The sequence below is a fragment of the Xenopus laevis genome, chromosome 2S (genome assembly GCF_017654675.1).
Source record: "Xenopus laevis strain J_2021 chromosome 2S, Xenopus_laevis_v10.1, whole genome shotgun sequence".
NCBI classification, from domain to species: Eukaryota; Metazoa; Chordata; class Amphibia; order Anura; family Pipidae; genus Xenopus; species Xenopus laevis.
In genome coordinates, this window is record NC_054374.1 from 45157199 (window position 1) to 45176076 (window position 18878).

The 18878-nt window shown below is 37.8% G+C and overlaps 1 protein-coding gene across 1 annotated transcript; it reads left to right on the top strand.

Annotated features, from left to right (window-relative positions):
- The first annotated feature begins 522 nt into the window (after positions 1–522).
- Positions 523–17879, top strand: LOC108709394. Its single transcript, XM_018249177.2, has 4 exons — positions 523–852; positions 11350–11870; positions 16246–16413; positions 17435–17879. Exons 2-4 carry the CDS (start codon positions 11375–11377, stop codon positions 17674–17676), a joined length of 906 nt encoding a protein of 301 aa, XP_018104666.1. The 5' UTR covers positions 523–852; positions 11350–11374; the 3' UTR covers positions 17677–17879.
- Positions 17880–18878: the final 999 nt, after the last annotated feature.

Consider the following 18878-nt stretch of genomic DNA (forward strand, 5'->3'; position numbering starts at 1 on the left):
CTTGTGACAAACAGCCACACAACCATGCAAATAGGGTTGCCACCTGGCTAGCTGGTAAGAATGATGCATAATGCCAGTTTTATACAATATAATATGGGAACGCGTTTTTTTTTCCAGAAAAGGTGGCAACCCTACATGCAGACAATCACTGATATATCATCCTGCAAACTTTTTTTTTTGTAACTGATGCTTGAACATTATCCTGAAGAATTAGTTGATATTGGGTTGAATTCATCGGACCCTCAACTTTAACAAGGGCCCCAGTCTGTTTACAGAGTTAAAGTTGGATAAAATAAATAAAAAGAAAAAAAGTCTAAATTTAGTACACTCAATAGGTGCTAAAACAAAGTACTTTATTATTAGACAAGACCTTCCCCAGAAACTCACCAGGCCACTTACTCAGGTGCGCCCGAGGCCTATTGTAAAAACACCCTATGTAATCTCTAGACACTGGTTAAACTTTCAGTCGTTTCCATAGAGATATTATCATGGCTGGTTCAGCCCTCCAGGGAGAGTATTATACAAAGGCTTTCAGCAAACAGTAAACCTGTTATGACCTAGAACAGCTGCCTGCAGGTACTATATCCACCCTTGATCGGAGCTGCCAAACTTCCAACTTTTGCTAAATACTAAAAGGAACATTCGTGAAAAGAGAGTGGCTGAAACGCCACAAACAAAGCCAGTGATAAGTGTCAAAGGACTTTAGAAAGTGTTGCACCCGGAAGAGAGAGGGAGGTATTTGAACTGCGCTACAGAGCAATAAACCTGCTTTGTCTCACACAATCCCTTTTTGGAACTGAGAAGGCAGCAAAACATTCTGTGCTGATCACTTGGAAGGACCTTAAAATCCAGGTAAGAGCAATATCGTGAGGAATTAGTCTCTTCTTTTAGTTGATCTATTTATTTACCGACACATTTCCTCAGCGTTTTACAGACATATTTTCTCTTCTGTAATAAAATTGAGGTTATTCACATACAGAGACACCCCAACTAGTAATAACATTGTGTAAGGTGAAAGACTGGGGTTTTTATTGAACATGAGCTGTCACAATGTAACTTTGACTTGTTTTTAATTCTCTATAATACCTGATTTTCTACACCCTATTGCCACATATGTCTATTGTCTCCTCTCTCTTCTGTTATTTTGTGGGTACAAACAAAAGGAATGGTGTGACTTTTCTGGGCTTGGTTTTCCTGCCATAATAAAATGCAGCAATTAAATGTTTCAAATGCAAACTTCCCCTTTACCACAGTTGTATTTCCTTATCTGCATTGCATTTAGAATTCAAAAATTCTAGACCTCCTCAATCAAGCTTACTTGTACTCATTTGTCCAGTTTTATGCAGCTAAGGTTAGCGGCATCTTGATAAGTGTTTGGCATGAAAGAGTAGCAGGCCTATTACTTCCTTTTATTTGGCTCCTTGTGAAGGCTTTTTTTTTTTAAATATAAAGATTTTTTGAACATAATTCTTCGTCACTTTGATTAGTAATGTTAACTATCTTAAATGTCTTAAAATGAATATGTGAATTCATAAGTGATTCATAAGCAGGTCTGGACTGGGTGTCAGAATATGCCCCAGTATTCCAAGTACATTGAGGCCCAAACAGCCCCCATCAGCCCGCTAATTGGTTATTTTCTATGGCATCTTACAGCAGCCCCTCCGGCATGTGCCAGAACTCATAGATTGCCAATCCAGGCCTGTTCATAAGGGGTCATTGACAACCCAAGAGCAAGAGCTCCCCTTGGTGATCCAGTAAAAACCAATTCCACCTGGGGTCTGGATGCACTCTGCACCTTGTATTAGTTTTTTTTTTGGTCTAGCGCAAGGTGCAGTGCACATCCAGACCGCAGGTGAAATCCAGAAGCACACCATTGAGCTGCTCAGTGAAAGAAGTGATTTATTTAGCCCATGAACATTTGAAAAAGGGCAATGTTCGGGCCTATCCGGGCCCTTTATCAACATTTTTCTGTACTGACTCTTGACTCTATGCAAAGGAGTCTGCTAAAGCACCCATTACTTATTGAGCTCTCCACAATCATGAAGTACATTGTAGTTTGAGTCTGCTGCAGCTCCCTAACTTGCACATCAAAATGATGTCCCTTGTGAATACATTGCTGCCAAATGCTGACATCGAGCTGAATGCAAGCAAATAGTGGTTTGAACCGTTTTTTTCTTACTTTGCACACTGCCTTCCAAGGCATAAATGACCCCTATAATCACCCTGATGACATGAGGGTAGGTAACAGTTCTGATTCCCAAAAGAAACCTCAATAAAGCAGGCAAATTCATCAGAATACAGTAACATAACATGCCACTGGTTATACTTTATGACTTGTGTAGAGAGTTTGGGCCAGATATGGCTGTATTTGTTCTCAGCAAGGATATACAAGTAGGTAGGCCTAGGAAAGTGTATACCTGGTCATATACCTGGTAAGTTGCTGCATCTCAGGGTGCTATTGGTGAAAGTAAAAACAGCATTAAACACTGTTCCTGTGGTGAAAGCATTAGGTGATGTTTATGATCTATGTGTTAATGGAGGGATAAATACATTGAATTAAAAAAGAATAGGTTACAAGTCATGTGTGTAGAGATTAAAAAGGAGTGGCCCAAGGTCACACCCTTAAATTACACCAGGAGAATGTGCAACACTCACAAAGTGAAAATTAGTAACAAGACACTACAATAAGTACTTAAAGGGATTCTGTCACAATTTTTATGGTGTAGTTTTTATTTCTTAATTACACTGTTTACACTGCAAATAATTCACTCTACCATATAAAATTTAATTCCTGAACCAGCAAGTGTATTTTTTTAATTTATAATATTGCTGTGTAGGCAGCCATCTCAGGTCATTTTGCCTGGTCGTGTGCTTTCAGAAAGAGCCAGCACCTTAGAAGGGAACTGCTTTCTGGCAGGCTGTTGTTTCTCCTCCTCAATGTACAGTAACTGAATGTGTCGCAGTGGGACCTGGATTTTTACTATTGAGTGCTGTTCTTAGATCTACTAGGGAGCTGTTATCTGGTTACCTTCCCATTGTTCTGCTGATGGGCTTCTGGGGTGGGGGTTATATCACTCCAACTTGCAGTAAAGAGTGACTGAAGTTTATCAGAGCACAAGTCACAGGACTGGGGCAGCTGGGAAACTGACAATATATCTAGCCCCAGGTCAGATTTCAAAGTTAAATATAAAAAATATGTTTGATCTTTTGAGAAACAGATTTCAGTGCAGAAGTCAGTGACAGTATCCCTTTAAGGCTAAAATTAAAAGCGTAAAATGGGTTCTATATCGTATTCCAAGTCAAAAAGTGTATTGAAGGGAAGACTGTTCTCTATTACTGTTTTTTTATGACCTTATGGTAGGGGCACACACTGTAGAAAATCCACTTTTCTGAGCACGTGTTTTTTTATGTAGGTTGACAGATGGGGATTTGCTTCCATCAGTAGCTCCATGTAGCTCCACAGACACTGGGTCAACCTGTATGCAGCTACACTGAGTGGCCTTTGGCCTGAAATATAAGGCTGAGAAAAGTTGATCATCACAACGTGTGCCTCTATTCAAGTACCCCATAGACTTCTTTTTATGACACCATGATTAGAATACAATTGAAATGAAATTAATAAAATGAAATTGAAATGAATGAAAGGATTAACAAATCTCCTCTTCTTCCGGGGCAACTAATCTCCCCGAACTGCCGTCCAGCCGGCTAGAATGTAAATTGCTGGCAGGATGGCACTCAGAGCCCTTTGTTTTCCGAAGTCGCTTAAAGTGACTGGGCGACTAATCTCCCCGAATCTGAGCGTGTGTCTCTGCCTTAAGATCTTGTCAAAATCAAATGCTTAGTTATCATACTCATCTTCTTGTTCACACAGTATGAGCAGTGTGACAGCCTGACTGCAAACAGATCAGCTGGAGAGAGAATTAAGTAACTTAAGCATGTGACAGAATACAGCACTTATAAACAGCTTTGGGCAGAATGGAAGAAGCAAGGTCAGCTGATAGCTTGGAAAGATAATAATTCTTGTTAATATGTTTAAAAATTAGATGCAATGACAGTGTGGTTAAAGGAAGCAAAAGGAGAGAGCTGGAACAAACTACAGTGGACAGAGAAGATAAGAATTTCATGAAAGAGATTCTGTCGTGATTTTTATGGTGTAGTTTTTATTTCTAAATTACACTGTTTACACTGCAAATAATTAACTCTGCCATATAAAATTTCATTCCTGAACCAGCAAGTGTATTTTTTTAAGTTATAATATTGGTGTGTAGGCAGCCATCTCGGGTCATATTGCCTGGTCATGTGCTTTCTGAAAGAGCCAGCATTTTAGGATGGAACTGCTTTCTGGCAGGCTGTTGTTTAAATTCTCCTACTTAATGTAACTGAATGTGTTTCAGTGGGACCTGGATTTTACTATTGAGTGCTGTATATCTACCAGGCAGCTGTTATCTTGTGTTAGGGAGCTACTGATTACCTTCCCAGTGTTCTATTGTTAGGCTACTGGGGGTGGGGTGATATTACTCAAACTCGCAGTACAGCAGTAAAGAGTGACTGAAGTTGATCAGAGTCACATGACTGGTAAATAAAAAAAAATCTGTTTGCTCTTTTGAGAAACTGATTTCAGTGCAGAATTCTGATGGAGCAACACTATTAACTGATGCATTTAAAAAAAAAGTTTCCAATGACAGTATCCCTTTAACAGGCTGCTGAAGAAAAGATTGGTCATTTTAGATCTTCTGAAACTGTAATTACTCAAATAATAAAATGGTGGTGCCAAAGTGCAAGCTACTTTTTCAGTGATGTGCAAGAGCAAGTGGTCATACATACATACATACATGGTGATCATACATGAAGAAATGCCAGACTCAACAAGCCAGAAAGGGTATTGTGTGTACAGGTAGATGCAATTTAAGAAAAAGGAAATCGATAATCACTGTGGACCATGATTATAATCACTAACCTTAAAGGGATCCTGTCATCGAAAAACATGTTTTTTTTAAAATGCATCAGTTAAGATAGAAAAAATGGACACATTTGTCAGAGTAGAGCGCGAAGTGACCATTTTTAGGGACTTCGCCGATTTATTAACGGGCGCAGGCGTCACTTCGCTAGCAAAGGATATAGACGCTAGCGGTGATTCGCTCTGGCAAATGGATGTTACTCTGCAAATTCACTAAGATGCAGATTTTACTGAACGTTACCTCCTTCGCCAGCTCAGACCAGGCAAAGTGCACTGGAGTGCATAGATCTTCCTCATTCTTCTGTTACTTACATCATATTTTTTAGTGGAAAAAACACTGGCTTCTTTTCCTTTTTTCAGAGTGATAGCCTACAAAAGTCCTTAAAAAATTTTTTTTGGGTAACCAGGTTCCCCCGTACATTTTCTAACATATGGAACATAAACTATACAGTGGGCTCATGTGTTGGGCATTATAACTCTATTGTCTTTATTAAGGTTCCCTGGACATGTGTAATGTAATGTATTTGCTGCAACATATACGTCCATTCAACTTTAAATTTCCCGCTGTATACAAATTAGTGAAGACCTCTAACGGCAGAACGGCTTGGCAGAATTGAACGCTAGTGCATCTTTGCTTTCATTTGCTCGCATTGCCAAAGTAATGCTAGTGAAAAATCGACAGCGTTCGGCAGCCTGGACGCAACTTTGCATTTTAGTATATTAGCGCTGTCTGAGCGAATTTTCGTCTGCCGAAGTGTTGCGATGGCTGCAAAGCCATCACTGGCGAATTTTCGCCACTTAGTAAATTTGCTGTAATGTTTGAAAACATATTCTTAGAGAAAATCTATGGTTAGATTAGAATGTGTAATGTTAAAATATTTAGAGTACAAATAAAAATATTGCCGTATATTAAATAACAGTATATTTATAACTTGCTTATCAAGGCTCCTGTTTACTAACAGCACTTGGTGGCTTTCTGTTTTATACACAATCCTTTAAAGGAGAAGGAAAGGCTAAAATGAAGTAAGCTTTATCAGAAAGGTCTATATAAATATACCAGTAAACCCTCAAAGTAATGCTGCTCTGAGTCCTCTGTCAAAATTAACACAGCATTTCTTTCCTTTAATTGTGTACACATGGGCTTCTGTATCAGACTTCCTGTTTTCAGCTTAAACCTCCAGGGCAGGGCTTGAGCATGCTCAGTTTGCTCCTCTCCACCTCCTCCCATCCCTGCTGTAATCTGAGCTCAGAGCTGTTAGTGAGCAGGGAGAGACTCAGGCAGGAAGTGATGTCACACGAAGCTTATATGGCAGATTCTATGCTAAACAAACAGAGACAGAGCTGTTTACTCAGGTATGGTAAAGCATTCTGCAGAATAAATATAGCATTCTAGCTTGCACTATTGTGGCTAATCTGTTGGCAATAAACTGTCTTGGAGCTTTCCTTCTCCTATAAAATAACATTGCAGGGTCAGAGTGTCCATTACAGATACAGGTTAGTAGAACTTTTACAATAGACTTGACACAACTGGATCATGTGGTGGAAATAGTTTAGCAAAGTAGAGTTCTTCTCAAACTCTCCTCCACTTCCATCTCCCAAAGGAGCACATTTTTCTGGATATCTTATCAGAAACATGAGTAGAACATTCAGTAGTAAAAGGGATTCTTTATTAATTGTGACAGCACCATATCTGCTTTGTTTCTCATGGCCTGTACTTAGTTATCAGTACACATGCAAACTTTTCTGCATATGCTTCATTTGGGTAGTGGAGGTTGTAGTCTACGTGCCTAGTATCATAATCAAAGAGAGGTTATAAGGGCAAACAGGCGCAAGCCACCATGTCTTTTATAATTTGCCCTGACATGAGCACCTCAGGGCAGGTTTGGAGTGCAAGAAATACTCGAATTTTGGATAATTTGCAACACACACTAATAGCCATTGACAGTACTTTGCCTGTACAACTGAGACTCAAGCCAGGGAAAAACCACTGGGAACATGACCAGTAAAAAAATAAATACCCATTATAAATGTGAAAACACTTGAAATGTAAATGTGTGAGAAAATCTTTACTTACAAATGGGCAAACAATAAAAATACAATTATTTAAGGTTGGCACAGTAGTGTTGATTTATGGGGCAAAGCGTCATGTTTTTTGGTCACAATGCACCTTTTTTCCACTTCGAAATTCGACCCTTGATAAATCTGCCCCTTAGTGTCTGCCAAGTAACAGTCAGGGCTTTATGGTGTGGCTGGCATGTGGCCTGCATTTTTTCTTTCCCAATTTCAACATGAAACAGAAGAGATGTCACAATATATATTATATAAGCATTGCTAAATAATAGGGGATATTAGAAGGTAATGGACATATATAAATAACAAATACAAATTTAGTCAATATCACTGCATTACATTCTCTGATATAAGTATCCTCATCATCACATGGTAGGCTGTCCTTCTGCAGAAGATGCTTCCTGATGTATGGACAGGCCTAAGGTCTGATCAGTCCTGAAGTTTAGGTGGTGTGGCTAGATTCAGTTAGCTTTCCTAGTTCCTCTAAGTAGAATTTTATGTATACAGCATCACTTATCATTCAGTTTATTTCTCTAATGATCATTATTAATGATGATTTCTAACATTTGAAAGCTGACATTTTTTGGAAATGAGCAGCCTTATAGAAAACCCATGAAAGGACATGTTCCATACACTAGGCTATTCTTGCTTTTGCTCTTTGCCATGCCCGTAAAGACCAGCATGTTACTAGTAGGAAAAAATTATTTATAGCACCTGATGTCTAATCTGCACAGAACTAATTTGTTGTTCCTCTGGGAGGAGATAAGATCAAGTATATTGTTCAATTCATATATTTTCTGATGCAACTGTCACAGGTTCAATCAAAATGTTCCTGGTGTTTCATTGTATTGTATCTTTATGGTAGAGAATATAGAGAAATTGGTATTTCATTGTACTGCATCTTTATCATACAGAATAGAGAGAAATTGGTATTTCATTGTACTGTATCTTTATGGTAGAGAATATAGAGAAATTGGTATTTCATTGTACTGCATCTTTATCATACAGAATAGAGAAAAATTGGTATTTCATTGTACTGTATCTTTATGGTAGAGAATATAGAGAAATTGGTATTTCATTGTACTGCATCTTTATCATACAGAATAGAGAGAAATTGGTATTTCATTGTACTGTATCTTTATGGTAGAGAATAGAGAGAAATTGCTTGCACTTATAGGAGAACTAAAGCTTAATAAAGAATTAGGCTAGAAATTCTGCACATTAGGGCACATTCATTTACCTTGACGCAGTGTGCAAAGTGCAATTTTGAATACAATCGCCACTTTTCCCCACAGTGCATCATTTTCCAGAATTCTAGGTAAATTTGTTGCGCAACGAGGCAGCTCAGTGGGCAAAACTGAACTCTGTCCACCTCAATCTTATCTGATAAGTTAAAATCGCCTTAACAGAGGAAATTGAAGGCCCCCTGTTTTACCCCTATCCCTAAAGAGGACCTGTCACTCTAAGAAATAATTCCAAATTCTTTTCTATTATGTTAGTTGAGCAAAATAAACTTTACTTACACTATATTTATTATTTACATTTGTTTGCTTCAGTCTTAGAATTACACAATCACAGCAAGCAGGCAGGAGCCATTTTGTGGACACTGTTATTAAGATAAATTGTTTATCACCCTAAAATCTTGTGTATTCCCACCCGTTGTTTCTGTCAAACTTATTCAGGATGGTTTTAGCTGAAAGTCACCACTGGATGTTAAAAAGACTTTTTATATAAGACACCTACATCAACTTGTTTTCCAAGTACAATACACTATTCATAAAAATATATCATTTATAATATTTGAGCTTCAAGAAAGTTATTACCAACTGTATTGTCTATGAAAAGCTTGTTATGCAGTGTGAAAAGTCCAGTGGATTGTTTTTTTAAGTTGAGGAAAATTATGCCTATTATATACTAGTACTCCTAGATTTTTCTCCTTCAGAGTTTCACCTTACTTTAATCTAATGCATGGTGTACTAGATATGCCATATGTCGATAGCCATTTACCAATATGACTATTTTGGTTAGATCTCTCGCATTTTGTTTTATTTTATTTGACTTTCCATTCTGCCTCTTGTGTTTTACATCTTTTTTTAATGCTAAGGTCAAGATCATCTTTTTGTTCAGGTCTTTGCTTATTTAATCTTTGTCCTACTATTCAGACACACAATCTGACTGCTAGGGAGTTGAATAAAATGAACTTTGGCCTACCATACAGTTCATATGTAGTGCTAAGTAAAAAGCAAAGCACCAGTAAGAGCAATGCAGCCTTGTTCTTACCACCTCCTATAGGGCATAGAGTTAAAGGAATAGTAACACTGAAAACTGAAAGTGTCTTAAAGGAATGACAATATAATGTACTGCTGTTGCCCTGCACTGGTAAAATGGGTGAGTTTGCTTCAGAAACACAACTATAGTTTATATAAACAAGCCTCTATGTAGCCATGGAGGAAGCCATTCAAGCACATTAAGGAATGTTGGCCTGAAACATAGTATTTGTACCTGGATAGAGAACTGGCTAAAAGATAGACTACAAAGAGTGGTGGTAAATGGAACATTTTCTAATTGGACCAGTGTTGTTAGTGGAGTACCGCAGGGCTCTGTACTAGGTCCCTTGCTTTTCAACTTGTTTATTAATGACCTGGAGGTGGGCATTGAAAGTTCTGTTTCTATTTTTGCAGATGATACTAAATTGTGCAGAACTATAGGTTCCATGCAGGATGCTGCCACTTTGCAAAGTGATCTGTCTAAACTGGAAAACTGGGCAGCAAACTGGAAAATGAGGTTCAATGTTGATAAATGCAAGGTTATGCACTTTGGCAAAAATAATATAAATGCAAGTTATACACTAAATGGCAATGTGTTGGGAGTTTCCTTAAATGAAAAGGATCTAGGGGTCTTTGTAGATAACACGTTGTCTAATTCTGGACAGTGTCATTCTGTGGCTACTAAAGCAAATAAAGTTCTGTCTTGCATAAAAAAGGGCATTAACTCAAGGGATGAAAACATAATTATGCCTCTTTATAGGTCCCTGGTAAGGCCTCATCTGGAGTATGCAGTTCAGTTTTGGACTCCAGTCCTTAAGAGGGATATAAATGAGCTGGAGAGAGTGCAGAGACGTGCAACTAAATTGGTTAGAGGGACGGAAGACTTAAATTATGAGGGTAGACTGTCAAGGTTGGGGTTGTTTTCTCTGAAAAAAAGGCGCTTGCGAGGGGACATGATTACACTTTACAAGTACATTAGAGGACATTATAGACAAATGGCAGGGGACCTTTTTACTCATAAAGTGGATCACCGTACCAGAGGCCACCCCTTTAGACTAGAAGAAAAGAACTTTCATTTGAAGCAACGTAGAGGGTTCTTCACAGTCAGGACAGTGAGGTTGTGGAATGCACTGCCGGGTGATGTTGTGATGGCTGATTCAGTTAATGCCTTTAAGATTGGCTTGGATGATTTTTTGGACAGACATAATATTAAAGGCTATTGTGATACTAAACTCTATAGTTAATATAGGTATGGGTATATAGAATTTTAATTAAAAGTAGGGAGGGGTGTGTGTATGGATGCTGGGTTTTCATTTGGAGGGGTTGAACTTGATGGACTTTGTCTTTTTTCAACCCAATTTAACTATGTAACAGGATACACAATAATAGCAGATATATTCTGAAAAATTCCCTTGTATACGACAGAGTCTGTTATCTGCTGTGCATCCTGTGCCTTTTCTTCTTTTTCAGTTTTGAATGGCTGCCCCCATGGCTACTCAGCAGTTTTTTTATATAAACTATTATAGAGTCAGTGAACACGTCAGTTTTAACAGTGCAGCACAACTGTACATTACATTTTGATTACTTTAAAAGACATTAATTTTTTGGTGTTACTGTTCTTTTAAGTCCTGGACTAACTAATTTGTGCAAGTTAAGAAGCAGGAGAAGGGACATGCACATACCTCCCCACCGCAGTGCTGTATGGGGGGGGGATCAGGTCTCGGCAAACATTTCACCTGTGTTTTCCAATTTACACATTGCCCTGCATCTAGAAAATTACCCCTTTTAATATTGTTTGAAACACATTTTTGGATGGAGCTCTAATGGCTGAGATATGACATGCACATGCATCAGATTTCAATGCTATTGTCAGTCCCTTGGTATATATATCCCCCAGTGACTGAAACTTGCTCCAGACTTGCAGCCTTTCCTGCTTTTCCTGAGCCTCTTCCATGTTTCTGTGACAAACAAGAACAGTTAGTTAGGCAACTATGTGCTTTTGAACAAAACCAAAAGAATGTACAATATTTACATTTCTTTTCATTTTATTTTTAGAATTTCATCAATTGCAGCAACTACCATGGCCTTAATGGAAAGAAAAGCTTTTTACTCCATCTTTGTTTCTGTGATGGTATTATTATGGGGTGTGATGGCTGAAAATGTAACAATAACAGCATTAGGCAACACCACATCGACAACCCAAGGGGCCTTTGTGAATGTAACAAGTACTGAGTACATATCCTCGGCACATCCGACTATTTCGACTTTGGTCGCTACAAATGCTTCAAGTAATGTCTCTAGCCCAGGTCATGAAAAGACTACAACATTCAGTAATCTTTTTACTTCAACCAGATCTACAGAGAATTCCCCTTCTGAAAATGGATCTCTGAGTATAACTACTATTGCTACTTTTCTTTCTACTATCAATGTATCAGTTACCAGTTATACTGGTGGTACAAGTCATTTAACCCTAAACACAACTCACCCAGGCCAAGTAAATACTACTTTACAAGACAATACTCAAGCAGTAACATCATCTGAATGGGCTTCAGGGAATTCAACATATACACTGCAAGGTAAGGAAAACCAATCTGCTGAAATTATCCAGGCTCCATAACTGCCTTGATTTACCCTGGAACTTGCCTAAGTATTAAGTTAAGTTATCAACAAAACACCAGACACTAAGAGGGCTTAGGGCAGGTGAAAAGTGAAAACAATAAAGTTGCTATTTTTAAGCTGATAAAGGTACAGACATGGGGCCTATTATCCAGAATGTTCAGGACCTGAGCTTTTCCAGATAAATGATCTTTTGTATCACAATTCTTTGAAGGAATTGTTCAGTCCAGTCAGTAACCAATCAGAGACTTGAAGGGGGGCACATGGGTCATAACTGTTTGCTCATACCTCCCAACTGTCCCTTTTTCGGAGGGACAGTCCCTCTTTTGACAGCTCAACCCGCAGTCCCTCATTTGTACTGGAAAGTCCCTCTTTTCTCTGCACTGAACAGCCAGAAAAAGAAACAAAGTTTCTCACTTAATTGGCATTTAGCAGACAGCCCAGAACAGCTAACAGGTGCAAATAAGATACTTTGTAACAATTTTGAGACACAAAAACACAGTTTAGATAAGGAGAAATATTTTCAAACTTTCATAACCTGCCAAATTTTTTAAAACAAACATGGTAATTAAGGGGTGTGGCCACAGAAAGGGGTGTGGCCAAAAATTGCTGCGCTACGTGCGGAAAAATTTTTTTTGCCCCTCTTTTTACTTCCAAAATGTTGGGAGGTATGTTTGCTTTTGAATCTGAGCTGCATGCTGAGTCACTGTCACAATTGCAAACTTACTGAACAGTTATGTCCCATGTGGCCCCCCCTTCAAGTCACTGACTAACTCAGAGTTAGAGCGCTGCAAAGCAGGAAGTAGTGTTCTTGCTATTATGTTAGACATCCAGTCACTCCAGCCTTTATACATTACATTTTTAGCTAATTAACTATATTAAAAACATTTCTATCTAAAGTATTTACCCAGTTTTTATTTTTACACTGAATTGTTCCTTTAAGTCTACTAAAAAATAATTTAAATATTAATTCAATCTAACTGGATTGTTTTGCCTCCAGTAAGCATTATTTATATCTTAGTTGGGATCAAGTACAAGGTACTGGTTTATTATTAAAGAGGAAATAATTTTTTAAAGCTTCAATCATTTGCTTGAAATGGAATCGGAAATGTAATAAAATTTGCAAATACAAATTTGCATGTTGCAATGTAATATTCTTCATTAGGTTTTTATTGCATTGTGGATCTTCGTTGCGCATTGCTAACCTTTAACACCTGCTTGAAAACGTTTGGCGCAAACCTAACAACTTTTTCATTAAGAAGTTTTATTATATACGCTGCACACTATCTCAAACTATAAAGGTTGCAATTACTATTCTACTGTCCTGTGTGGGGCAAAATATTCGTAAAGGCAACATTTTCACTTTGCGAACATTTATTCACATTAAGAACGAATTGCGTTAGCGACCAATATTACATTAGGGAGATGGCCTTCCTGTAATTCTGAGCTTTCTGGATAATGGGTTTCTGATGAAGTATGCCATATCTGTATTAAAAAAACACAGAATTGAGGAGGAAATTCTGAGAGTGCAGTGTGCTAAGAACTATTTACGGCGTAATGGCACTCGGAGAGCTTTGTTTTCCAAAGTCGTCCAAAGTTGCAACTTCCGAATGTCATCCTGCAGGCAATTTTCATTCTAGCAGGCGGGAAAGGAGGAAAGGCAGTTCGGGAAGATAGGTCGAAGAAGAGGAGATTTGTCGCCGGGCAACTAATCTCCCCACATCTGCCTGTGTGTCTCTGCACAACAGTTTATATTGAACTCTATTTACTGAATTATATGAGCTATCAACTTCACAAAACCTTCAGGAGTGGAATGACTAGTTATTGGGCCCCACAGCAAGATCATCAGGCATCTAAACTTTGGAGACATATTCCATAAATATATACTGCTGCTACTTATCAGTTCAATTATGCCCCCTATAGATCCTGGACTCCTCGTCAGATGTAGTTTGTGTTTTTGTTCTAGCAGAACCTACCTACCTGCTAGATGATTGTTTGTGTAGTGCCACATACTGTATGGGGTGTAGACACATTTTGCTACTAAGCATTTGTGTTCATGGGGGGGGATAATTTGTACAGGGCCCCCCAAAGTTTCAAATGGCAGCCCTGTTCCCATTATGTATGCAAACATAGTAATCTGCTAAGAGATTTAGATTTTATAAATATGGTTTGGTGTTTTTGTTAACTCTGCAGCAGTTAACCTTTGTAATCTTCCTTACAGTGCAAATGTAACCAGTTTTAATCAGCCTTTACAGCCAGAATAGACACACCCCTTTAGATAAAGGGTAAATTATCCTCCTAGGATTATAAATAGATTATACTATATCTAGAGTCCCTGAATCCCATACATAACGCTGATATGGCATCTAGGGATTAAGACTGCTGCAATTTTCTCCTTGAAAGCAGGGACAATTAGAAATCTTCTGTCACTCCACAATGCAAATAGCATTTTAAAAGTAATAAAAAAAATAAAAACAATTGCTTCTGTCAGCCTGCAGTAATTTGAAAGAAAACCTAATGGATAGAGCACATTTTACATTCTACCGGAATCTGCAGTTAGTTATCTTATAGAAGTAAACCTGTTTAATCAGTGTATGATTACCTAAACCATAATAAAGTTAAAAACATGGAAAAACTCCACAAAATAGGACATGGGTACTATATAAGTGGGTTGCAGACTTCCCCCACGAGTAGACATGCATCCAGGTTATCAAACTTATCTCTGACATCTCACATGAGTATATTCTTGGACATTCTGGATTCTTTGAGAGTCACACAAGGTTTCCATAGTTTGCAAAGCAAATTGAGATTTCTCAGCAGGTCTTGATAATTCCCCAGTGGTGGAGTCATAGAAAGATTTCTGCTCCTGGTAACTTTAAGAGTCTAATTTCTGTTTTTTAAACTGGAAATTCAACTCTTCTGCTGCCTCCTCCTGACTTCCCTCTGGCACAGCAAAGGTTCACACTGGGGGGGGGGTATTGCAGGAACCACCTCCGGTAGCTCCTTTTAGAGAATCAAACCTGTGTGGATTTTCCATTGGTTTAACAAAATACCACCAAACACATGAGAAAAAAAGTTTGGGGGCCACCACACTGCAATCTTCTTCCTCTTCTCCAGGCCTCTTTCCTAGTTAGGGCTGGAATTTAGAATTGTCCCAGAGATTTCTGTACTGTCCTGAAGAGGATGCCTTGGAGAAGAAAGAAGATTGTGGCAAGGCATTCCGCAAGAATAGTTACATAGTTAGGTTTGACTGAAAAAAGAGTAGTCAGTAAATTTCAACCCCTTCAAAGGAAACCAAGTGCACATATATACACATACTTATAACCCTCACATAAACTATATATATATATATATATATATATATATATATATATATATATATATATATATATATACTAATTGTGGATTTTAGTATCATAATAGCCCTTAAAATTATGTATCTCCAAGAAATCATCCATGCCTCTCTTAAAGAAATTAACAGAGTCAGCCATCACAACATCACCCGGCAGTGCATTCCACAACCTCACTGTCCTCACTGTGAAGAACCACCTACACTGCTTCAAATAAAAGTTCTTTTCTTCTAGTCTGAAGGGTTGGCTCTAGTTCACTGATCCTTTTTATGGGAAAAAAAACCCACTATCTGTCTATAATGCCCTCCAATATACAGAGAAAACAACCCCAACCTTGACAGTCTACCCTCATAGTTTAAGTCTTCCATCCCAAAAATGGTGCATGTTTTGAAGAAGGGGAGCAAAAGTACTGGGTAATATGTTAGAGACTTTATATACTGGGGATTGCCCAACAACTTTGCACCCCACCAGGAAATGCATTTTTATTTTACTTCTTACCTGCCATTCACAGAGAGAGGTAAGTATATTGTTTACTACATGAGTTCTTGAGTCCATTTATTGTATGTAGAAATAACCACCGATTTTGGGGCCTATTTATTAAACTTCAAATTCTTCTGTTCGAGTTTCTAAAGGAGAAAACCTTTAATTTTTAGAGGGAGGAAAAACTTGAATTTTTCAAGCTTTATTATGCTGTGAAGCTGTCGGGCCACAATTTGAACAAGTTGAATTTTGTCGCAACTTTCTCCTGCACCAACTTTTTTGATCAGATTTATTGATAAATTAAGGGGATTCGGGTCTGAGAGTTTGGTCAAAATTTTTTATTATTTTAGTGAGAAAAAGTTGAGTTTTAGTAAATAACCCCCTTAATGTATTCACTATTATTCCATTAATGATTCCATGTTAGATGTTATGAAGTGGTAAAGTTTTGAGCTTTGCACACATTTGTTATAAACTATTTACCATTTTGCTCCTTGTCTTTTTCTAGATGGAAAAATTTCAAATTTAAAAGATTCTGAGACAATTTTGACTTCAATCTTTAGCACTATTTTAGGCATTGTTGCCCTGGCTATAATTGTCTTCATCTTCAGGAAATACAAGAAAAGGAGATCTCAGTATTTGCACCAGCCATTAGATGAATACCCATATGATTCAGGTTAAGTATCAGTGTTGGAAATATAAAAAACATATTATTACAAATTAATTAAAATATTACTTTTCAATAGAGAGTATTTTTTAAAGTTATATTTCTGTTTTGGGAATATTAAAAAACTTGTAACAATTATTGATATTTGTTAGACTATACTTATTCTATATTTACCACAGTAAGGGGTATATATTTACTAAGTTGAACGTTTGTTCCATTTCAATTTGTTTGGGCCAAAAACCATTGGTTTATTCCTGAATATTTGCAAAAAATTTAAACATTTGTATGTAAATTTTTGATACAAAAAACATAGGCAAAACAGTTATTTTTTATACTGTCAGGGAACGATGGAAAACACGTGAGATTCAATTTGAGAAGAAAAATAAGTTTTCACATAATAAACCTTTTTCTCACTGAATTGAATCTAGCCTTATGACAATGAATAACATTCAGACTTGTAAGATAAATAAGAGGAGACAATATTTTTACCAGGCATTCTGAAAAGCAACACATAGGGGCACATTTACTTAGAAGAAATGAATAGAAGAAAAAATACTTCGAATTTCGAACGTTTTTTTGGCTACTTCGACTATTGAATTGGCTACTTCGACCTTCAATTACGACTTCGAATCGAACAATTCGAACTAAAAATCGCTCAACTATTCGACCATTCGATAGTCGAAGTACTGTCTCTTTAAAAAAAACTTCAACCCCCTACTTCGCCAACTAAAACCTATCGAACATCAATGTTAGCCTATGGGGAAGGTCCCCATAGGCTTTCTAACAAATCTCTGATCGAAGGAAAATCGTTCGATCGATGGATTAAAACCCTTTTTTTTTCTGGTAAGTCCTTCGACTTCGATATTCGAAGTTGAAGGATATAACTTCGACAGTCAAATATCGAGGGTTAATTAACCCACAATATTCGATCCTAAGTAAATGTGCCCCATACTGTATGGCTGGGAATTCTGCTGTGTTTTGACTTTTAAAGGATAACTAATGCCTGTACCTCTCTGATACCCTTTTACAGCGGACAGATATTCTGCTCCAGATGACACACTAGTAATTTCCGGAGGTTTATATGATGGACCAAGAATTTACAATCCTAACATGACGGCTCTGGAAGAGGAGGATTCTCAGCCTGACTATGTTCCATTTAATTCAAGACCAGGTCAATTCATACTGGAATTTTTACCAGGCGACAAGGAGATGAATCCCAGTTTTAGCGGATCCACTTTGGATACATACAATTCACTGCAAAGAATTGTCTGACCCTATGATTGATATATATATAATTCAAAATTATCAACCAGTCTGCCAAAAATTGGGCAACTAATGTGTCTGTGTATTAACACTTTAAAGGAGAAGGAAAGGCTAAAATTAAGTAAGCTTTATCAGAAAAGTCTATATAAATACACCAGTAAACCCTCAAAGTAATGCTGCTCTGAGTCCTCTGTCAAAAGAAACACAGCATTTCTTTCCTTTTATTGTGTACACATGGGCTTCTGTATCAGACTTCCTGTTTTCAGCTTAAACCTTGCTCCTCTCCCCCTCCCTCCTCCCATCCCTGCTGTAATCTGAGCTCAGAGCTGTTAGTGAGCAGGGAGAGACTAAGGCAGGAAGTGATGTCACACCAAGCTTATATGGCAGCTTCTATCCTAAACAAACAGAGACAGTGTCTAGAGCTTTTTACTCAGGTATGGTAAAGCATTCTGCAGAATAAATATCGCATTCTAGCTTGCACTATTGTGGCTAATCTGTTGGCAATAAACTGTCTTGGAGCTTTCCTTCTCCTTTAAATGGATACTTTCAGCCCTATAAGAAATCACACTGCTTTGTATCCATTTTAATTAATGGCAGTTGAAACGTTAGGGCCGACATAGCTGCCCTGTCAGGTCCCCAACAGTTGGGGAACATTAGTGGAGTCTGTCATTTATGATCTGTTTCCTCAAACCATTGTATTGAGCAGGGCAGATGGGCAGCAGCTTGATTTTAAACCTGATTTTTTAATCTACTCTTAAAACACCTTGAGGCTGTTTTTTTAAATTGGCTTTAAATAGTGGTCCCTGCAAAAAACAGCATTAGTGATATATAACACCAACTAAAGTTTAACTAAAGAAGTAGAGCAGAAATGCAACCACAACCACTAAGTTATGAAGATCTCTGCATCCAAAGATGCCCCAGTAGCTCCCCATCTTCTTTTCTGCTGATTCACTCAGCTCTGTACTATTGTCACTTACTGAGCTTAGGAACCGTCTCAATATACTGTATATACAGAATAGAAATGTCACAATACAAGGCCCTCAAACCAGTGCAATTAGTATCAGAACATAATAATCAGCCCTTTAGCATCACCTTCTTTAACAGACTCCTAAGTTTAGCTTCAAAAGAACTGCTCTAAGCACACTGGGCATGTGATTGTTAATAACACTCCAAAATGGGGAGCTCAGGTGGCAACTTTAACCAGCCTAAAA

Excerpts from the sequence above, each read along its gene's own strand:
- LOC108709394 (XM_018249177.2), top strand. The coding sequence starts at position 11,375 with ATGGCCTTAATGGAAAGAAAAGCTTTTTACTCCATCTTTGTTTCTGTG. Across the intron at positions 11,871-16,245 it reads TTCAACATATACACTGCAAG|ATGGAAAAATTTCAAATTTA; the intron begins GTAAGGAAAACC and ends GTCTTTTTCTAG. Across the intron at positions 16,414-17,434 it reads TGAATACCCATATGATTCAG|CGGACAGATATTCTGCTCCA; the intron begins GTTAAGTATCAG and ends ACCCTTTTACAG.